General features: G+C 38.6%; 1 protein-coding gene across 1 annotated transcript in view; it reads right to left on the bottom strand.

Annotated features, from left to right (window-relative positions):
* Positions 1-23719, bottom strand: part of MEP1B (meprin A subunit beta) — a 28190-nt gene extending 4471 nt beyond the window's left edge. The window contains exons 1-11 of the mRNA XM_026842058.1: positions 23647-23719; positions 17468-17486; positions 17238-17288; positions 17081-17134; positions 15988-16056; positions 14779-14896; positions 10426-10604; positions 8764-8982; positions 5450-5602; positions 4469-4684; positions 1561-2028 (exon numbers count right to left, since the gene is read on the bottom strand). Coding sequence (XP_026697859.1) covers positions 1561-2028; positions 4469-4684; positions 5450-5602; positions 8764-8982; positions 10426-10604; positions 14779-14896; positions 15988-16056; positions 17081-17134; positions 17238-17288; positions 17468-17486; positions 23647-23661 — 1561 coding nt within the window. The 5' untranslated portion in view covers positions 23662-23719. The remainder of the gene's footprint in view (positions 1-1560; positions 2029-4468; positions 4685-5449; positions 5603-8763; positions 8983-10425; positions 10605-14778; positions 14897-15987; positions 16057-17080; positions 17135-17237; positions 17289-17467; positions 17487-23646) is intronic.
* Between the last annotated feature and the right edge of the window lie 303 nt (positions 23720-24022).

The following is a 24022-nucleotide window of genomic DNA, read 5'->3' as shown; positions in this document are numbered from 1 at the left end:
GAATGTGGGACCACTCTGGATTTCTTTCTCAGTAGGGTCCCTTCTTTCTCAGGTAATCTCTGTTGAAAAGTAGTACTGAGGCCTCTCTCTCAACAACCAAGACAGAGTGCATCCTACTTTCCCTGCTTCTGCTGAGTTGCTCATGGATACCATGAATATGGAGGAGACAATACATTACCTGAAACTCAAAGAGTAGGAGCAATGCTGAACCTGCCTACAGTATTTGCAGATAGAAAACCTGTTGCATTTTCTTTTTATTTCTTTTCAAGTGTGGTGGGCAAGAAGATGAGTAGCACATAAATCATCTGTAAAATGAAACTATTCAGGGCTTCCCAAAAAAAGAGCATCTCTTGATGTGGGTGTAGGGCAAAGGGTACTTGAACCACCAGAATGGTCACAGGCCACAGATGTTCCCTCCATCAAACCCTACTCTAAATCTTAAAACTGAGACTGATTGTCTATGAAAGTATCTGACAGAGGGAGAAGAAATTGCCTGCTTCAACACCTCTACTGATTAGAGAAAGGGCAGGAATTACAAGGCTTCTCTTGGGAATCTGGGGCTATTAGTATTATATCAATAAACAAGGGAGAAGGAGCAGAGTACAAACAGACTGCATGTCCACAGGGGTAGGGAAAGAAAAGGGCTAAGCACTGTGGTCATAAGAGCAGAGAGCACTGGTGTGGTGCATCTTTCATTTATGGGGAGGACATTTACTTTTTCTAAATCACCTCCTTTGTTTTCACATAGAGACAGTATCATAGAAAAATTAATGAAAATCATGACATTTTAAAAATAATACTGTGAATTAGACAGTTTTGTGCCTTCCTTCCTTCACTAACGTTACAGGTCTGAAAGCCCAGCCAACTAATTCAGTGATGGAGGTGGTTTCTTTCGGCAAAACCCTTATGTCAATGTAGAAACTAATTTTGGCTTAAATCCAACCTTTATCCAATGATGAATATGGTGGGTTTCTCCAATATCTCTCTTTATAGAGATTCCTACCATTTCTCAGAGTTACATCTTTACCTCATCTGCCTCCTATCTGAGTTATTGTGGACAATTGCTCTTTATCTTCTCACACCTCGAAGGAGTACAGCTTACATAATCAGTATTTTGTCCATCTGGAGGTTTGCCCTGGATACCATCGTACCTTTTACAAGGAGGGTGGGGATTTGTTTAATAGCTGTACTTTTATCTGGTGTGAACTGTGTGCATTGTTAACTCAGTGTTTTTCTTTTCAAGTCTTTTGGAAAACTTCCGTTTTCATTAAAAACAGATATAAATGCATCTTCACAAAGCATCTGAAAGAAATTTTAGGAGTCGATCATCCACCTGTTTCTTAGGCAAATCAACTTTGAAATCCAGGGTCCCAGCTTAACCTACTTGTATGTTCATTTTTTCCTTGTCTGTGGATCAATTATATTGTTGCTGAGAGCAAATGAAACATTCCAGAAGCTGGAAAAACTGCATTAATTTACACAGTGAGAAAATTTCACTCCTTATATTTTGGCTGTGCTGTGTTTTAAGCATACTGGATGGCATGTCTGATTTTAACTAACCTGATAATTGCAAAGGGTCGGTTGTTATACTTCTTTGGTTTGACATCCGTTGACGAATATCAGGATGCTGGTCAAGCAGAATCATGGTACTTTGTTGCCATGCACAAGGCCATTGCAAATGATCATCATTTGCTCCAGAAATCAAATACAAGTATATTCCTAAATTAAATGGGTTACTGGTGGTACCATTTACTTGCAAGCCGACCTGAAAAGCATATCCTTTACTAGAGTAAAAAGGTGGACTGTATATTATTCCTGCTGTCCCTGCTGGACTTGTACTGAGGAGATGTGTGAAATTTCTGATATGCCAGACGTGGTGGGGACACTGAGTTTCTGATAAGTTGATGTCATCAATAGAGAGGCCTCCATTTGATGAGCCCCTTCCTCTCATTCCTTGAAACACAACCCGGAATTTACTTGTGAGATTCAAAGAAACATGATGGAGCTGCCAGTAAGTCGCAGGTGAACCTGAAAAACAAGGGTAGGGATTTCTGAGTAAGCACTAGTCAAACACTGCACACGTCTACAGACCCTATACCAATGTTATGTAAGAATTTCTCAGTTCTGCTGGCACTGACATGATGGAATATTTCTCCTGTAGATGTTACATTTTCAGTGCAAGACCATATTTTTTGAATTCGGTTTTTCAACAGATTTAATATATATAGAAGCTCTTTAATTTAAGTGAAAACAGCATTAATGTTTTTTAAAGACTCTTTTCCTTTTATATTTTTAAAGGGCATTGCATTAAATTAGCATAAATGTTGTGATAATTAAATTCACAAAGATGGCTGTCACCTGTATTATTAAAAAGAAAAAAATTCAGAGCAAAGTATATTTAAATAGATGAATAACAGCATGTCTCAACACAGAATGCTACAGAGGATTCTGGAAGCCTAGAACTATGAGATTTGTTCATGCAATTGGTTTTGCATATTTAATTGGCTTGGCGGAAGTTTGCCTATGAAGAAGTTCTGTTCACCCATCAAATGATTAATGTTACTAAGTTCAAATTAAAGCCAGTCATTTGCAAAACTTATTTCATGTAATAACACCTCACTGTGAGTCTAATGTTGCATCCAAAAGTTCATGAACTAGCAAATTCCACTTGACCCCAAGAGCAGTGTACACAAAAGCAAGGACCTCTGCACAGGGGCCTCGTAAGGCAGGTGAAAGTAGGACATCCTTTGTTGATAGCATGTGCAGAGAAACAGTTTCTGTTGCTGTCTGGTTTATGTTCAGCTGGGTGGAAGACTTTCAGATGCTTTTATGGAACAAGCAGTGCCAATCCCAGGTACAAAACTCACACTTCGCTTTCCAAACAATTCTAAACACAACACAATAGATCTCAGATATGAATCTTAATTTCTTGCCATTTTTCAGTACCGTTATAATTAGGAGGAAAAAAAAAAAAAAAAAAAAAAAAAAAAAAAAAAAAAAACTGTTAAATTTTCTTCTGCATAAACTAAAGCTTTTTTGAACTGCATAGATCATATGCAAGACCGGGGTTTCTGACACATGTTTAATGAGCACATCAGCTACTGTGCTGTGAAACATCCCACGGCCAGCGCCTCCCCTGCTCCCCAGCTGAAGGCAACCACAGCTGGCACAGACCAGCAGAGAGGGTTCTGGGCTTGTCCCTCAGCCTCTCAAGTGTGGTGATTCAGCACAAATCCATGAGCATCTCAGCCAGGATCATGGCTGGAAAGGGCTGTAGGGTCACTGTTTCTTCCAGTTTGTTCACTACGTTGGTGAGGGTAACTTCTCCCATGAGAGAAGTGAAACAGCTTGGGGGAAAAAATTATCTTAAACCATTCCTGAAAGTTTTACCAGAGATTGTCAAGTAGGGTGCCCATTTAGACACACATATGAGAGCAGAGACTTAAAAGGAAATTACAGACTTGAGAAAGCAGGAATGGGAACCGGGACCTAACATACATGCAGGAGCATTTGTGAAGGCTGTAGTGTGGAGAAATTAACCTTGGCTTCAAAGTAGTGTTCAAAGTAGGGCTTGGACTGATCTGAAATCTACATCTGCCTCAGCAGCCCTATCATGTATATTAAGGATTCCTGATGGCAGGGATGATGAAAGCATCAGGCTGAAGAAAAGACTGGAAAAAATAAAAGACAAACAGGCATGAGCGGTAGCTGAGCCTGAAGGGACAAAAAGAGTCAGAAGAGTGGCCTTGATACCTATTTAGTAAAACAACTTACTCAGACCCTTATATAACCAGAAGACTGAAGTATCTGTAGCTGTAATGGAGACTAAGTAATAGTTAAATATTTGAGAAAGTAATTTAATCATAAGGTGACTTTGGCAATTCTAGCTTAAAGAGCTCTTGCCCATTAAGTGACCTCAGTTGTTCATTCTGTAGGCCATAGACTCCTAAAACCACAAGAACTTTTCTTCATACTACAACTCAGATCATGATCTGCTGCCCATATAATTCAGTTATTTCAAACCTTGCTTAAAAAGGAAGTTAAATTTTATTTATCTTTTCTAAACTGGTATGTTAGGTATTCCAGGGCACTTATATTTTCCATTTCTTTATTATGACTTTCTTATTCATTGTAATTTGCTCTAATGACCCACTTCATCTGTTGCTATTGATACCAGCAATTGTAGAACAGTTAAAATAACTGCTCATGGAATTTTAGATGTTTTGGTGAGAGAACTATCTTGATAACGCAAGAGTTTGTAATTTGTGGTAATTGATTATATTATAGGAAAACAGCAGACAGAGGATCCGTCAAGTATAATTTCACCAGCAGGGAACCAATTACATAGTTAGAGAAGAAATCAAAGACTAACACTAGGAGATGAGTCACCTTGCTACAATATTTTTCCCCAGTACTTTGGAAAGGATACTGAGTATAGATTAAAACAAAATTCAATTTTATTCCATACCTTCTATCTCTTCAATGAGTCTTAAAGTACCGTTCGGATGGGCTGAAGTATACTCCCTGACCCAGACATACAGCCGGTCACTTTCGTGACCGCTGTTATAGAAATAAAACTGTAAGCACTGAAAGCCCCTTTTGGGATACAGAATTCGACTCTCCAGGATAGCTGTGCTTCCCTCTGCTCCAACGCTGGTGTTGAAATGCATGAAGAAGCCAGAATCTGTCAAAAGTCAATGAGAAAGAAACAGTAGAGGAGAGAGAAAACAAAATCTTTCTGGCTTACTGGTATTCTTAACACTGCATGGTAATAACACTAGAAGACATGGTCCAGTCAGGGTAAGGTACACCCTGTACAGATCCTCAGACTGAGGTCTGTTACCTGTTTACACTCTCAAGAGGCAGAACTGTTCTTCTGGCAACTTTTTTCCTCATTTGGCTGTCTCTAGCAATTTGTACTCAAAAGCATGGGCTTTTAGTCATTATCAAGCACCAGCAACTCACAGTTGACTCTCACTTGAGGACTGGTTTAAGCTCCTGAACACATGAAATCTTCTCTGACAGGCTCAGAAATAACTGACTATATTCTGCAATTAAGTGTTCACCTGAGCCCTAATAATATACATAATTTCTAAATCCCAGTCCTTTCCAAAGACTTACTGAGCAATTATTCAGAAAAGCAGCAGTCCTTCTGTTGTAGCTGTACCATAGTTTAGAACATTTTACATAGTTCTCTTGTCAGGGTGTGACACTAAGACTAGAAAACAGATCACAAGAGATGAGGACATTCCATCCTCTCAAATAAGCAGAAAATCAAATGTATCACATGATGCCCCTAAGTATGTAGATTTATGTTGCTTAGTTAAAAAATAAACTGTAATTTGCCCACAAATAAACAGGGAACAAGGCAAAGATCAAAGTCAACTTGCATACCTCTGCAGAAAATACTTCCTAAAGAGATAAGAACTTTTTTTTTTTTTTCTCATACCTTTGCATTTTCCCATATTAGTATGATCAGTATTTGGCCCAGCAGGAACCCGAGACAAACGCTGCCAGTCACTGTTATCATCTGAACTTTGAATCATGCCACATATATTTTCAAGTTCAAAACTACATGTGTCCATGAAACTTAGGGAAGAGGCTATAACATTTAAAAAAAAAAAAAAAAAGTTGTAAATCTCTATTACACGACATACATTTTAATTCTTAATGACCAAAGCGAAGAGCAGAGAAAGACTAAACACCAAATAATCAGCAATTTCAAATACCATCAACATTCATATGTATAATGTTCAGGAGCTCAAAGAATTTCGTGATTAACACTGACATTAATAAGATGTTTTCAGGACCACTCTGGGCACTTAGCAAGTACAGGAGGATGCCAGCTAATTATCATATCACATCTTTTATTTATAAAAGGAACACTAATACCAGCCCCAATCCACCAACCTTCACACAGTCAAAAGGTCCTGAGACTTCCCTTTCATTCCTCTGCTTTCTTTGGGCCAGCCCACACATGGCCACAGATTTTGATAAAAGTTCACTAATGTATCTGCTGGAGTGCTTATTTTGAAATACAGTAGAACAGAAGTTATTTTACTGCAATAAGAAAACCTTGATTTTCAAAACACTGAATTAAAAAAAAAAAAACCCAAACCACCCAAACATTTGGCACAGGTACATTTGAGACCGGTGGATATCTCATCTCATACAAACTTTTAAGATGTCTTGCATATAACAAGTGAAAAATTAAGTGAAAGAAGACTGTGCAGTTGAATAGGAAAGAGAAAACACTGTATGAAATATTTTCTCTGTCTAAAGCAAACCCTTGATGGGTGAGGGATGACAGTCCAGGTTTATCCCTATTCCTAGTTTTGTTTCCCATTGTACCACGTCTGAGCTCTGTGTAACACCAGCCATGATTTATAATTAATAAAATGCTTTTCAAACTATGTATAAAATATTGTGGCAGGTTTAAAGGTTTCATTGCACCACAAAAAGGACCTTGTGTATCACAAAAAGCAACCTCAGTGGCATGCCAAATGCTTCACTTAGGCTGTAGCTCAGGGAAGCACTAAAGTAACTGCTGCCAAATCAGTTGTACTGCTGAGATATTGTCTTCATCGAAATCTAACAATCCTCTGGAGGTTGCAAGGCTATCAGAAGTATTGTATGACTGATACCTATGACAATATTGGTACAATGTTGTAAAAACTAAGAAAATATTTCCGCACTAAATAGAAAGAAAGAAAGAAAGAAAGAAAGAAAGAAAGAAAGAAAGAAAGAAAGAAAGAAAGAAAGAAAGAAAGAAAGAAAGAAAGGGTGTTGGGAAGAAGGTAAACACAAATAGAGAATTATTAGATGAAAGAACTCTTTGAAAGCAAAACACAAAACAAGTTATGAAATTGATTTGCCCAAACAGGAAAGCAGTCTATCTACCTTACTTAGAAAGTGCTGAGTAGCACAGAGTAGTGACCTAAACAACAGGCAGAGAGAAAAGCAACACCCAATAGTTTATGATGCATTTTTAAGATTAATTCCTGAAACAGGGGAATGGGGCACTGCTTGAGGCAGGTTTGGAACTCCATCTGCACCAAAAGCCAAGTACTTTCTTGGTACATAGTGAAAGGCTGGACTCAGAAGAAAATACACGGGGGACAAGTGCTGAGTCCTAACTTCCAGTGGCTGAGGGAAACCTCACGGTCAGCTCTGTTAAGTAATATGCTAGAAGGGGAAAGCATACTAAAATTTACTGTTATCATATGGTGTGAAAGACAGGCCTGAAGAGATTAGAACAGCATGAAAGCATCAGTCATGCTTTTTTTTTTTTTTTAATTTAGGAACCAAATTTTCCATTTTAATGCAATTTCCTAACCTTTAGCAGAAATTCAGAAATTTAGAAGGCCTTTAGCATTCAACTTAAACTTTCCCTTAAATCATGTTCATTAACAGAAATAATCTTTTGATTCCTCTGGGAGGCTATCTGCCAGACCATCTTTGGCGTTCTCAGTCTCCCCTCTAACCTGAAAGGGTCAGTCTAGCAGCTGGGGGGGCGAGGGCTGGGACCTGTGAAGCACCCCTCCTCCCTGGCACAGGGGCCACTCAGACAAATAGTGAAGACCACTTAGGGCTCTGCGAATATCATGTACACTATATGAAGCCAAGGGACAGACTGCGGAGCGGGGCAGATCCTGATCGCACTGAAGGGGGTGGCAGTTCTGTCACTAATTTCAACGAGACTGGGACTTATTTCACTTGGGGAATGTGCCTATCAGTTAAGAATACAGTTATAATGTTGTGAAGTATTTATGTAATGCATGAGAATGATGGAAAGTATGTTAGATTAATGGTGGGGAAGAAGGACCCATCTACTGTTAAAGACATCCTTAGCTGTAAGCACCTTCTATAACACCTGACTGTGTGCCAAGTGCTAGAAGCTAAGGCTGCATGTGTGTTCAGTTTAGACCTACATGAACAGAAATATTTTCATCAGAATTGTACACTTTAAAAAAGTACTGTTTAAATAAAACATTTTGATAATTATTTATGGTATCTGTAAAATGAGGCTTAAAAAATAATTATAGACCAGTAGTCACTACTTGGGATACTGAGGCAGTGGAGTAAAAGTTTTCACCTGAGTGCCAGGGGTCATTTGATGCAGTCACATTTACAGAATTATATTCCAGTTTGGTAATAGAATTATCTGTATTTCTCTGGCTCTTAGTTTCACTCAACTTTCTAAAATAAATCCCACATGAGCAAAATAACTATTTTGACCGCTTTTGTAAGAGACTGTGTTTGAAACTAAAAATAAAAATGTAAAAAGCCTTCATTTTCTTCATAACAGCATCTGTACCCTATTTGCATGAACACACACACTGTCTCACAGATTGCATGAGAGCAGGGTAGGTATGATAGCCACAGCAAAGATACTTATTTCTGTACAGTGTCTGAGTAACAGCTGTGGAATGATGAGGGGGAAAAACAAAAGGCTCTGTGCAGAAGCACACATTTAAACAGCCACCCAAGGGATGAACAAAAATCAGCTGCTGAGTGAAGCTGGTTTTTAAATAAAGGTCAGATAAAATTGCACAGAAAACTCTGCTACTCAGCAGTGTTTCTGCAGGAGGGCTATGCTATTTCTAGCTGGACTATTATTTCTGGTGGTTTTAACACAATTCACTTCTCCAAATACGTTAGCATCTCTTTCCCTTGCGCCTGGATGAGTCTAGCATGTATGTATTACCCTCATCTATTTCAAATGCCAGAAGCAAAAGATTTTAAAGAAATGGAGAAACTTACAGCAATTGTACAGCCGGTTCAGCTTCTGGAGATCATAATCACTGAAATCCATTCGCTGTCCTATCACGTCCATAAAGTCTGGTATGTTGGTGATGATGGTGGGTTCAGTTCCATTCCTGAATGCATTCTGGCTATAGTGCATCACAGAAGTATAGTCATAGGGAACATTCAGGGAGTCTGATGTTGTATCATTATATTTTAGGAAATTATGATCTTTACCTTATCGGGAAAAATAAAAGGAAAGATTGTTGCCCAAGAGGATCAAGTTTTGAGGTACAGGCTTAAAGTGACAAAGAATCCATCAGATCCCGAAGTATTTTTTTGTAGTCTTTTACTTGTACTTACTCTGTAAAACTATTTTTTTCTAGTGCAGAGTTATTTACCTTCCTCTTTCAGCCACTGGAACATAACGATGACTTCTGCTGGATGAAGCAAAGATTTTTTGCTACCAGAAATCTTTTCCCCATGAAACTACTCGTTAACTTTGATGGGCTTGTGATACCCAAAAGTGGAGCTTCAGTACTTGAGTTAATGCAATTTGTAATTGCAATGCTTCCCTATTTCTAATGTCTATTCTCTGATGTTTAATTGCTGGTCATTTTAGCTCACAATAAACAAGTTACAATTGTCAGATTGAGCTTCCAGAATTTAACTTCACAGATATTTTCTGGAGTGTGAGCAAAAAAACATTCCTGACTACAAAATGGAAGGTAAACTTTTAAAAGTTTTAAATTAGTCAAAATACAGTAACTCTTTTCTGGTCAGTGTAAAAAAGCTGCAGCAGTTTCAAATGGCCGACAATAGCTCAACTTGTCATTAAAGACTCAGGAAAATATAATGGAAAACAAATAAAAGAGTTTAAGTAATTTTCCATAATATATACTTTCATATGCACCTGACTTTTGATCATGATTAAATATAAGAATGCATTAGATTTTATCATTATCTATTTTTTCAGTCCCCTGTGTGTACCTGTGTTATGAAAGCATCAAGTCTGTGTGTATAACTTTGTTTCTGAGCTACCTGAAAGTCATAGAGGATGATGACAAGCTGAAGACGCAGAGACTGAGAAGAGTCCCAAGGAACCCTGTGCCAGCGCTCAGGTTTGTGCCAAATACATCAATTTTTGCATTCACAAGCTGCATCGCTGAAGTAACTGCCTGTGTGATGCAGACCCTAGAAAGGGGTCTCTCCTGCCTGCACACCCCTTCTGCACTGCCCACACCAGGTGCAGCGGCCAGGGAGAAAGAGGACAAGTGGTGTTTTCAGTGGAGAATTTCTACTGGTTTTCATTACACTGGGTTATCCAGAGTGGGATTTTTTTTCCAATTATTTTTTGTTTGTTAATGGTTCCCAGAGTAACAGTGCTTTTGGAGTATTCATTTAAACAAACTAAATTGTTCTCTTCTGCTGCTCTTCTGTACAACATGTGGCATAACAGGACTCAGATCTCCAGTTAGGGCATTGGGAACTGCTGCGGCACAAGGAATAACCACAGCAACAACAAACAAGGCTTTTTGTCCCAAACAGATGTCACTTGATACTTAATTCATTGATATGCTGGCTTTGAAAAATAAGTCCAGATAAGAGAACAGTATGACCACCAAAGGATGGCTGGGCGGGCTATTGCACAGCTAAAAGAAAAGCAGGGAAGTGACTGACCAGGCTGAATATTGTCCCAGACAATGGACACGTAGTCGTCCCGGTCAGACCGCGACTGCTCATGCCAGAATCCCAGGGCATGCAGGAACTCGTGCTGTATCGTCCCAATCCTGTCACAATTGGCTCCGATGGAGAGCTGCTGCAATCCCTCTTGCTGATTTCCCACTGAGGACCAGCAGCTAGCATTGAAATAAAATGAGAGAGGGCTGTGTGAGATACATACCATTCCCATGCCACGCAAACTCCAGAATCAGTCTGTGCAACAGGTATGTTTTTAACTTGAGCGTTGAAGTAACATTTTGCTATAGAGAGTGCTTTTTCAATGATCTGTTCCTCACTGGATCCTTTCCTCTCACGTTTAGGTGTTTTGATGAACAAGTAGTTCCCCTGCTCTGGCTCTACAGTTTTTAATGGATTTTCCTTAGCAGAAAAAAGTTGAGCTATTTGTGACAGAAGAAAACTGAGAGGATGTTGTTGGTACTCTGGTAAACATTTGAAGACTATGCACACGTGATTTAGAGGTTACTTCAAATTAAGAGTTTTTAGCTGGACCACAGCATGTGACTGTGACCGTACTTTGAGCCCGTCCCTGTCAGGAGAGGAACCAAGTTCATGCACATTCTTGCCTCTGCCATTACATCTCCTTCTCTCTTTATTGTTTTGCCTTGTGAAGAGCTGTGGCTGCCAGACAAGGTACGCTTCTGCATGGCTGTGTTTACCTTCTGAAAAGTTGGTGGATTTGACAGTGTTTTTCATAAGCTCTTTTCTTTCTAGCTATTTGTGAGCTGCTGTGCTAGAGCACTTGCTGCTGACACACACTCACAAGGAAGAGCAAAACTGCAGCTGCACTGGAAATTTTCATTAAAGGATAAAAAAAAAAAATTCAGTGAGCTATCTGCATAAGCCAATAAAATGGCACCCCATGTCCACAAACTAGCAAGCACAGAGAGCTACATTTAAATTGATATTTTATTCAGCAAATAAATCAACACTTACCCAATGAAGTCCATAAAATTAATCGGGCACAAAATATCCCATAGGATTTGCAGTCCTATCACCCCAGAAATTTAAAACCACAAGCACACCATGCTCTTTCAAACCCTGTAACTTATTAGTGTGAGACATTCCCAAGTATTTCTCTTTCCACAAAGCAGTACAGGCCTTGGCTATCGATTACTCATTAAAATCACAGCATGAGACCTGAGAAGGAGGCACATGTGGCATCCATAATTTCACAGGTTCCCCTTGAACAAGGCCTCATATCGATTATGCAGCTTCTTGTGTTGTGCAGAAGTCTAAGAAGTCCATCACAGTTTTGAGTCCAACTCATACCAAAGCAGCTGCCTCTGGCTTCACATCTGCTGCATAGTGCACAGCAGGTTACAGGGACATCCAGGACCCTTGGCAAAATTAGCATCCAAACACTGGGGGATGCAGCTTCCCCTTGTCTTCAGAATGTCAGATGCCTACAACACCATCATTCTGCAGCCACAGAGGGAGTAAATATATGGTCTGTGCCACCCAGCACTGAGAATAAAACTTAGTGAGTGGGACAGGGCACTCCAAAGCAATGGGCACCCAGAATCCCATGTTAGCAGTGTCTTCAGGAGGGGAGAAAATGGGGGAAAAATCCCAGCTTCCCCAAGCATGTGAGAGCTGTATCTCCTCTGATTCAATGCTTTCTGCATGGCTAGTTGCTCTATCAGAGGCTAGAGGAACAGGGAAGTACCTGTTCTGAATAATCCCACTGGCATTCTTTTTGGAAGGTGAGCTGTAAGTAGGTAAATGCCATCGGTAGCGATGATGCCACTTATTTCAGGCACACTTTTATACTAATGTCCTGCTAGTAACTAACTTCCTATAGTACCACAGATCACCAGTATCAGCATACAGACACTGACTCACCAGCACTAAGCTGGTTAGCCAGGGATCTCTATCAGTCCACTTCTGCATGGGTTCCCCTTGTTATGTGCCACAGAGGTAAAGAGTTGAAGTGACCTCCCAGGGGAGCTCCATGAAAACCTGATTTTCCGTGTGGAAATACTATAGATGGCATTGATGCTCCCTGGTCTGCTAACCATTTGATTCTACCACGCCATGCCAGTTTTCTTGCTGAAGGAATCCTGCTCTTCAGGAGAAGAGTAGGAAGAAATGCAAGTTCTCAGACTGTTCTGTGAACTTTGCAGGCACTTGCCACATCTCATGCTCCCACATTTCTGTCATTCACAAGCATCCCTCGTGTATTTTGCTCAGCACACAGGATGGAGTTAAGCAGAGGTCTTTAAACAGATCCACAGTCTAACCTCTGCTGCAGATGCACTGAGTTGAATAGAAGGTGAGGTGAAAGGCTGTGTGCAAGAAAACCTTACTTGTACATTTACTCACCATTATAAATAAATTACCTGTTGACATAATACAGGCAGTAGCCAAGGCTTGGCAAATGGTAGGTGAAGAATGTGGACAGAGAGAGGCTCCCTGCACAGGGGCTGATGACACTGTATGTACATCAGAGACTACAAATGTGTTTTTACAAAGGGCAGTCAACACAACAAAATGGCAGCTGGTTTCTTCGGTGGCTGACTTCATCTGAATTCAAAAGGATAACCCAGATGAGGACTTCACAGCCTACTACAAATCCTTTTGACACAAAGTTCCCCCACCCTCCTCTGTCTGTTTTACAGATGCAAGCCAGGATTGGAAAAGCAAGATGCTTCATCAACTTTTTCATGGTGAGACAAAGCTTTATGAATCCAGCTGGTGCTGCCAGGAACTTTATGCTCCTGTCTGCACTGTACCCTCTGGACTGAAGTCTGCAGTTAGAAGAGTCCTAGCTGTTTAAAAAAAACAATTAGGGATGGCAGAGGGGAAATGGGTTCATTTACCCACCTTTCACCTTGTTCCATTATATCAGAAGGGAGGAATGAAGTGACATGAAAAGCAGTTAATGCAGGGTCAGTCCTGATAGAATTTCTTTATACAGCCTGAAGCTAGCTCACTGAAACTGGACCATTGTTTGCAGGAGACTGCAGTTTAGCTCCAATCTTTTAAAAAGTGCTGCTGAGCATTAATTGTTTTACAGATGTGTCAGCTGAGATGATAGAAACATTTCAGGGCAAACAACACACCAGGCAGTGAGGGCAAGATATGTTATCCAACTAGAGTGACTTGTCTTCATCATCATGACTCATCTATATTTAATAGACATATAAATGAAACATTGTGCAAAGGTCTCTTAGTTGCCATAGGCTAAATATAGTGGTTCTTTTTCAGGTACAATTATTAGCAAATTCAATGCATACTTTGTGTGATGAAGGACTAAAAAATTCAGCTACATGAGTTTCCCATTTGGCTCAAAAAGCAAAGAGTCATTAGCACAGGAAAATGCATTACTCCTTAAGTCTCCACTTACACATCTTCTAGGGATGAGCTTCAATGTCATGCATACAGCATGAAGAGCAGCAAATATATAGAGCTGAAGAAATTGTTTTAAGAAATCTTGAAACAATTATCTGCTACAAATATCTCAGAACAAGCCAAAGGGAAAGCAAAGCATTATCAGAAAATCTTTTCCCATTTATGAATGCATTCTCATATCAGGAAATGATTTTCTGAAAGTAAATTTCCTCACCAGGCTATCAAGCTTTTCCTGATCTCCTTTTATAAAAGAGAAATGGTTCAGCACAGACTGGAGAATATATTTGTTCTTGTTGCACTATTTGGATAGAGACTATCTTAGAAAAGGAAGCAGTTGGGGCAATTTTGACTTCTTTACTGAAGTCTTATTTTATGGTGAAATAGCATAACTCTTCATCAAAAGAGGTAAATAAAGTGAAACCTCTGTAAAATATCTCTGTGCTACACAGCATTTAAAAATATCACTGTTATATCTGAATGCTGGTGTCACATTGTTCAAATGCAATTCCATTTGTTATAGTCAAACAAATTAATTGTCTCAGAACAACCATATTTCTGCTGGGATTTATTTTTTTTTCCTAAAAGCTAAGGTGTACTAAGAATGACCATTTGAAAGTGATCCTCCATATATCCAAAGATCAGTCAGGAAAATAATTGGCTTGTTTCTGATATCTTTTACCATGCCCAGAAAATTACCTCTTAAAGGACTTCAATTCCTCTTATATTTAAAAATAAATATCAGCAAGAAATTGTTCATTACTACCAAGGTAACAACTGTTTTGGAAACTACATTTTTCAGATTAAAAAAAAAGCCTAGAAAAATGGAAACAACAAACATACAAAATTATAATCAGATATGTAAGTTTTAGAGTGAATACTGGCCATGAAAATCACCTGAAGCCAAACAGGTTGAAAGGTATTTTACATTACTCCTCTTACCCACTTCCTTTGAACACAGATATGTAATTCTCCTCCCCTTCCCAAGGTTTGAAGTCAATACAGGTTTTCAGTCGATATTGTTCAAATGCCTTGAGGATGAGTCCCTTAGCATTCATTTCTGCAACACAAACAGTGTTCTTGTCAATACTGAGCCAAGAGGTTTGTACTATTATCTGTATGAGCAAGTCCTAAGGGCTGGTCTTGCTCCAGCAACCTTTGATCAAAATAAGCAGGCCTTCTGCTGGATTAAGACCTGAGTAGGGACCCAAAATACATAAACTATGCTGTTGTGACATTATATCTTGTTTTGTTTCCAGATAATCTTTCTTTGGTACTTATGTATAAAATAGGACGTGATGAGTACATAAAATATGATACTGCATGGTTCTTAATTTTGTAAATCCTTTCATTTACTTTGCTTAGATTTATGCGAGCAAGTATTAAATACATAGGGAACAAAGACACTGGATTTTTTAGTGCAGACCGCAGGCTACAGATCTCTCAGAATCTCTCCAGGACTTGAGCTGCTAACATATCTGGGATATCTCCTCTAAGCAACTTGCATGGTTCCAACCCAGTTTAGATCTGAATCTAAAGCAGGGGTGGGTGATTATTTTTTTCCTGTCATGTACCAGAAAGATGACCCAATGTTGTTCAGCAAGGGCACAACCTCCCCACGTGGCATACAGTAAGAACTCAAGGTCCCTGTCTCACCACTCACCTCTGCTGTGCAGAGCCACAGCCAGGTGGATTCAAAGGGGTGGAGACAAACTATGGTGTGTCCCTGGCCCACATTAGGGGACTCATCAATGGGCCATTGCAAACTGCATTGGCTGCCAGAAGGCCAATTTGCCATCAGTGCTGCAGATGATGTAAACAGCCAGGTAAGCTTCCTGGCTTGAAAAAGATCTTCGGTGCCCTGCTTTTTTCTTCTGCTTAGTAGAGTCTCATGTCTCAGATATCTGCTTTTAAAACCAAATCAATTCGCTAGGACATAGCAATGGCATGATAAGAACCATCCAAGAAAAGAGGTGAGACCCAGCACCAACACCAAGATGGTATACCCTGCTTGTGCATACCCAGGCCCCGCTGTGGGAAATGGTCTGCTCTACACTTACAAGAGGAAAGGATGCCACAGTATCTTTATCAACCTGTACTAACATGTCAATCAACAAGACATACAGACATTGTCAAGGGCAAATACTGTACCCAGGCTATCATCAAGGACGTAGGGGATAACATGGGGCCACTGATAGTTGTCACCAATGATGGAGTTTCGTTTCTGCATCAGAGAAAGAAAGTAAGTATGCAGTCCTCAGTAAAAAGTGATTTAGTATCAGGAACTACAACAGTGCTAAAACAAAGCATGTTTCCTACAAGTCCATATAAGATACAAGAAATCAAAGAGCTCAAAAACTTTGGAGGTCTAAGGCTTGGGTTGGGAATCTCTTTGCTCCCTTCTACTGGTGTCTTCAACTTCTGCAGCATTTTCTCCATAGAAATTACCTGAGATTTTGATGTATTCATGCAGAGAGTTTCAGCTCCCGTGGGAAGCATTAAGAGCTACAGTCCTGAAAACTCTACAGAAATTAAATATTTTGTAATTTTTCATAATGTAAGGAGTACAAGGTAAGCTTGTTTCTGTGCCCTTAAGTGCTGTGCTTGCTTCCACTGATATGCTCAGGCCAAAGCAGTTCACCAAAAGTGATAGTAAACCACTTTTGACTTTCAGGGTACAAGAGAGTTTGGGGGTTTCTACTAAGTATTTCTGAGTTGCGACTTGTTATGTAATTAATTCCTTTTTTAAAATGATCAGATGGGGACATTGAACAGATCCTTTAAAATGTGGTATTACAGATCTAATTTTTCTATTGGTTTTAGTGAATCTACTTGCATGATGAAGGTTTTGCACCACTGGTCTGTAAATTTAATTGGCTCATAATAAATATACAGATAAATGAAGAATCTTTTATATAAACCTGTCCAGATGATGATCAGTGCTGCTGAATCTCTTAAAAGTTCAAATGGAAAAAAAAAAAAACAACCACACAGTAAAGGAAATGAGAAGCTAATAATATTGATCTAATGGCTAAACTGACCTTATTCTGGATAATGTTTCTGCAAATGCACCCAACTCCCTGTCTATGACACTTTGTAGAAATCCGTCCCCAAACATTTTCAGTTTATTGTTACATAAACAGCATTTATTGTTAGTAGGAGCAGGATGCATCAATCATTTCCATGCCAGCGATACTTTACATTGCATAAGTCAATGACACATTTCTGTTTTTATATTTTATATTTGAACTCACCCTGTCAAGTTTGATGTCTCCCTCAAAAAGGTCTAGTCCTAAAGCTAAAGGGAAGATGATTAACATTCAGTTATTGTATTGATCTGTGGCTACCATAATGAAAAACACACACACACAAAATTAAGATAAACTGAATTTTAAAAAAACCTTCGTTGATGTCAAAGATGTCTTGATCAATTCCTCCATCTACATCTATTTCTGAAAAATAAAAAGACAAGTGAGGTAGGGCATTAGCCCTTGCTGTTATCTTTATGAAGTGTGAAAATTAATGCAATAACAGTAATTATAAATCTGTGTCTGTCCTAGCGATGTTTATGAGCAGCTGGTTTTGTTGACTGCCTCCCGTGCATACAAATAGATCTCTAAAGAGAACTCACCAGTTGTCTCTGGAACAGGCTGGGGAGGAGGAAGAAAAAAAGATATTATTAGAAGGCATATAATGAAATGCAGCTCGTGTTACTCTCTCAACAGTATTAGAGATGCGATTTAAGCTCAACTGACAGCACTTAGCGCATGGCTTTGTATTGGATTGACTGGACCCACTGCCTCCTCATTTGACTGGAAATGTTTATTTGTGTATGTGTCAGCTTTGTGTTCTCCCCACTTCAGGCTGCCCAACAAGTCAGTCACCCAGTACCGCTTCTGTGAAGTTTTCACAACCATTTTTCTCTCAACTCAGGCAGTGCTGAATGGTCCTTCATGAACAGGAAAAAAGAATCCATTATTTCTATGAAATCAAGTACTGCTTGATTCAAGTACAGGAGCTGTACAGAACCTATGGAAACTACGTTTAAATTTCCATCATAAAGCTGAAGATGGGAGAATAGAACGAGTAGTCTGGTGTCACTGCAGCAAGTCTCTGAAGGACAAGGTAAAGAGTCCAGGTCACTTCAGCCCCAGTTCAGTGTCTTAACTGGACCCTCGTTTACCTAAGTGATACCAGCTCAAAGACTCTTTCAGAAATGTGCAAAATCCACAGACCATAATGAGCTCTAATGAAATATACATAGCACACTTTTTCTTGCCATAACATGACTGTAGAATATAATCTATACTCTTTTATTAGAGTATATACTTCATTTTGGACTGACTTGGACATACTTGACGTAACACTATGCAACTATTTCTCATGCAGTGAGTAAAATCATGAACAGCAATTGTTGCTGGGTGAGTTTTTCAGTTTCTCACCAGAAGTCTTGTATTTGTATGTTTGAAAGGAAGTTCACAAACTGAAGGTAAAAAACACCCTTAATTTCTAAGCTCTGATGATATAGGTTACAAATACAGCAAATGGTAATATGTAACAGCAATTTTAAAAAGCAGGGTGGGATTTTTACTTTTATTTTTACTATAGTTCTCTCCCCTCCACCCCCAAACTGTTTTTCTTTCTCCATGTAAGTAATTTGTTATCTTTCATACTTTCAGTTTTGCATGTAGGACCTATTTTACTAGTGTGATAAGCATCTGCAACCTCCATAAGAAGCAATGAACAGTACAAAATCAGAATGTGGAAAACCAACAAAAATCAAGTCCATGCAGTCCACAAGAATATTAATCTTGATAATTTCTACCATCTGTATGAAGGATAAGAAAATAGTATGGCTGGAATATTCAAGAGAGATTCAAATGCACATGTTCTTCTAGATCTGACTTTTGGCATATAATAATGATGGGAACAATTCTGAGAGCAAATATAACTGGGGGCCCTAAAACTGATGTCATTCATACAAAAACTTTAACTAAATGCAGAAAAAAAAACCAACACAAAAAAAAACCCAACACGTCAATGAAATGTCTTCATTTGGAAAAGGTTTGGAAAGAAAGCTTTGAAATTGTCAGAATGTCCTATTTTAGCTTTTTAATGAAAGATTCATTTTCAACCTGAAATGACCGTTCTGTGAAAACTTCAGCAAATGGCAGAAAGAATATTGGAAATACAAAAGCCTAAAATCTCATTTTATCATTTTGATTCACCTGAACTAAAACTAGTTCAAACTGTTGCTTCACAGATTTTGTCAGATTTTGATCATTTGTTTTGATTGCCTAAGAGGGGAAAACCATTTTTTGCATAACCAAGTAGAAACTATAATTTATAGGTTTAAGAGCGATAATGTCTAATTGGTACGAGCTGGCATAATCAAATGCTTAATATCTAAGTATTATATAAACAGGCAAAGTTTTTAACCAAGTTGTTCTGCTTCTTAATTTTCTTAATGAAAACTGCCACCCACATATGTCCTTGCCCAGCCTAAAGGTTTTGACCTTCAAGTGTTGGTTACAAAAATCATTGAGTAGAAACTGTTTCCTGACGCAATTTCTCCTGAAACAGCACTGTTTCACTACTTCACAGTTTTAGGTCGTTTCAAAATTTGGTAGATTTTAAGCTACCTGATTCTTAAAAAACCCAGTGTCATTGTGGAAAAGTGACCAAATCTATTGAAAAACTGTTTCCAGACTTGGACAGATTCAAATGCTGAAGGACTGATTTTGATCTCACATTTCACTGAGTTAACTGGTATTATTCAGGTTCACACTGATACATAAGAAATAAGGATGGGGACTTCAGAAAAAAAGAATAAGGATATAACTGTATAAAGATACAGTTTAATAAATCAAAATATCTTTACCACACAAATCATCCATAAATTTGCAATATCAACAGAGTCCTCTTACATTCTGAAGTTTTATTGCCCATATGTGCTCTCATTACATTTCGTTATCACTGGATATGCATGATAGTATCTAGTCCACGAGTCCACATATTCAAGTTTTGAAATGAAAGTGCAGCTTGTAAAACAAGCTGAAAGTACATGAGCAAAGTGTGTAACATATATTTTAAAGATTTAATTTGCTTTTAAACTCCCATTCTCACACAGATTTCTATCTAACGTGGAAGGAAAAAACGACAAGGAAAGTTTGCAGTATTCAAAAATTAAAATCACACTGTCATCCTTTCCATTAGAGATTGTTGATGGAGGAGAAGAATCATACCTATATATGTTGAATCCTCTTATGGCCATTAATGGAGAGTAAAATGTTTCTACAGTTTTAATAATTATAAACTACAACATACCCATATCAATTAACCAGAAAGCATAACTGTCCTAAAGGTAAAAACTGGCTAGCTAATGGTAAAGCTCCTCTATCAGCAGCAAAAGCTCACAAACTGAAATCAATGTAACTAAGTCCAGCAGCACTTTTGGTGCACAAACCAAAACGTGAGTCCGTGACTGAAGAATACCAAATTCAACAATTGGCTCAAATCCAGGCTGGTCCTCAGTGTCTGAAAACTGTCACTGAATGTTTCACACTGGAGGAATCCCTTCCTTTCCACTTCCTTCTCAACAAAACTAGACCTTTAGTCCTGTGAATCTCAACAGCAAACTATTCAGTTTCAAAAGGAGTATCTCTGTGTACAAGTATTACTCATTTGAGTAGCAACGGCTTCTGTCTCAACACCAGCCTGACAACTGAGACCTATGCGATGTGTTTCTCATCTCTGAAAGTTTTTAAATAATCAACAAATTCACAGTTCACAATCATCTACAGAGGAAAATTATATTACCTGTGGTGTACCAAAGAGGAACCTAATTTAGTCTAATCAATGCTATTTTTAAATCTCCACACACAAAAAATTCTGAACATTTATAATATTAGTCTTTACCTTCAGCAGACATAGTTTATGTGAATTAAATTACATTAAAGGTTGGTCAAACCATGGCTTGTGAACACATTTAACCGCCAAATAATTCAAGTGCATCTTGAACGGGTGGGAAACATCTCACCTATTTTAGTCACATAAAAGCTAGGTAAGTAGACTCACTCAGTAATCAGCGGAAAAACAAATGAGTAATTGCATACATAATTAATCTGTCCCTAAAATAGCTATGGCACCACCATGACACCCTGGCATTTCCAGATGATCCACCTCACCTAGCTTGGACAGCTATTCAAGGACGTGATAAATCAACTGATGAAAATTTCCCTTCCTCACTGTGGACTTCAGATGGAGTTCAGCCAACCAGTTTAGATGAGACACCTTAACTTACCAGTGTTTTCTCCAGACTATATAACTTTTAGTATACCAGCATGCAGAAATACAGAAGCAGCTCTTCCTGGCCATAAAGCACATAGAAATGAAATAATTAGGCCCAGCGATCAGAAGGCCCTCTCTCACACATGAGCTGGTTATTACAAGTCACTTCAATGCGTGATAGCTTGCAGATGTTAGTTAGCAGTTTGCATCACCTATTTCATGCTTTACCAAAGCCTGTAGAGGAATCTAAACAAGATTGAGACTTGAGTTTGCAAAAGGTTGGGAAGAGAGGAACAGGTAGTCATGATAGGCAGTGGAAATATAAGGGAAGTGTGGGGTTGGGGTAGCGGAGTATACAGGAGGACCGTGGGAAAGCTGGGGACAAGAAATTGATCTCTTGACTTAAAGAGATATATGAGTGTGAGTTAGTGGAGAGGAAAAGGATACAGCTACCACAGTGAGATACTGGAGATGGATTCATGGAATCAGACAGTTATGTTGCATAACATAAAATAGATAACGTTATTCCACTAAAGTAATATTACAGTAACTAATACCTTACTCTATAGATTACCCTGAAGCTATAGACTTCTATTAGCTATAAATGAACTTTCAACAACCTAGTGGCTTTTGTTCTCCAAACTGATTACATTGTGTATCACCAAAATTCCTGGCCTCTACAATAAATTATCAAAAGGTGAGCAAAATGCCGCATTTCTCTACAAAAGACAGAAAACACAAAGTCTCAGCTGTTACTTTTTTGGCATTAAATAGTTCAGCTGAATTGGAGAAACAGAGAACAGTCATTTATAATTATATCCAGTGGCTAAAAAGGCATCAATTTCAATATCAAATATATTGTTACAGAAAAAAAAAAAAAATCTTATTTCCATTCAAATATGGAGTAGCAAAATAAATTTTAATACTTATCTTGGTTCTAATCCCAGATTTACTATTCTGGTAACATTACTTTGAATACTGGTGGAATTTTGCTTAGATGGGGAATGCAAGATAAGCTTTTCACATGTATAGCCAGGCCTATTAAAAATAGCAGCACTAAAACTCCAAGGAAACAGAAATCTTTCTCTCTTCCATGAAGATGACAATAGAATTCTTACTTTGCAAAAGCAACATACTTAAGTCTTTTCCTCTAAAACTCATCTTAAGCTGCATTGCTGACTCAATCATATAAAGAACATATATTCTTTGTTTTCTTACCTGACTCCAGACCACCTGAAGAAGCAGCCAAGTTAGGAGCGCAGGCACAGAAAACCAGCCCATGTTGTTATCCACTCAGCAATTTCAGACAGAATTTCAGACCAACTTGGTATTTAAGACAGTAAATGTCATAAATCAAAACCTTTGTCCTTTCATCAACGATTAACTTACCTACCTTTTTCTTGTCCAATAAGCCAAGTCCATCATTACTGTATCACAGTAACTACCATATACACTATTTTTAAACATTGTTGTGAGAAAAAGTATTTGACATACAGGATGAAAGACACAAGAAAATGGAAATACAGAGGAAACACACATTGAAATACAGGAAATTCAATTATTTTTTTTTTTTTTTTATTCTGAGGGTTTTGAAGTGCTGGAACAAGTTGCCCAGAGAAGTTGAGGAGTCTCCATCCATCCTCAGAGACAGTCAAAACCCAACCAGCAACAGCCCCGAGCAACTTGTTGCAGGTGACCCTGCTACAAGCAGGGCAGTTGGACTAGGTGGTCTCCAGAGCTGCCTTTCCACCACCTCACCCATTCTGTGACTAAGTAAAGCTGGCACTAAAACCTTTTCAACAACAGAAAGCTAACAAGACTCTTGGCAGGTAAGACAATTAATACATATGGGGGTGTTTGACAAAAAGTGAAAACAGGAAATGTGTGCACCTAAAAAAAATAAATCTCTCAGCAACATAATTTTAGTATCTTGCTTTTAGAAAAGGCAATGTCATTTATACTGTTGATGACTGTGAAACACTGTATTTGTCAGTAAATCATATCATGGTATTCTTCTGGACCATTTAAAAATGTCATACATGATATTTTTTTAAGTGTCGGAACCATCGTACTATCACCACTGTCTGTGACTCTTCAGAGTTTTAGTTTCTTCCAACTTCAGTCACCTCTTCTACTTACGAGCTGCCGGAGAGTGCTGAAATTGTCACAGTTTCTTCTTACGCTTAAACTGCAGGTACTGCCAGTAACTGTATGATCAGACTTGGCTAGTGTTTCACTTTCCCAGACCAACCACCTGGTTAGAATGTCCTAAAAACGTAATTTAGATTTTTGTATTGTAAATACAGACTCACAAATTATATCAAAATTAGTAACATTTCTCCTACTATTTCAAGTATTAAAGCTGATAAGAAAGAATGGGTAATGAGGACACCTGTGCAATTTCTAGCCACTTAGAGCTATGCTTATTTCACTGATGATCCACTGAGAAGTAGCCTTGTGGATATTGTTCTTATGTTAGTTTTTTCAACAAAACCGTTAGTATTGTAATTCTCAACCCACCAATAATGATGGCATCAATTGTTCTCAAATCAGTAATGTTTGGAAGGTTGAAAAGCTCTTTTGTTAAGAATTCTTCTGCAGGCTCAGCAGCCAATGAATCCTGCACGCTGTTATCTTCAGCTGCTGGGAGGTGACAGTAGTTCTCCTTTTGGAGGCTCTCTAGGTTAGATTGGCTATGTTCACAGTAACAAGTACTTCAAGCCAACAGAAACAGACCTGTACATTGAAACATGGTGCCAAGGACCTGGCATCTATGCTGTACATGTCTCAAAGGGTTTTACTTCAGCCTGGCTCCAATTTGATCCCAAGGACTGTATGTCAGTGGTGACAACTGGACTGCATTAGGCAGGGATGTGAAGAACATATTCTGGTTTAG

The sequence above is a fragment of the Athene cunicularia genome, assembly GCF_003259725.1.
Source record: "Athene cunicularia isolate RWA chromosome 2 unlocalized genomic scaffold, athCun1 chr2_part1, whole genome shotgun sequence".
Lineage (NCBI taxonomy): Eukaryota > Metazoa > Chordata > Aves > Strigiformes > Strigidae > Athene > Athene cunicularia.
Note: the sequence above shows the minus strand (reverse complement) of the source record. Positions and strands in the feature narration are given on the sequence as shown.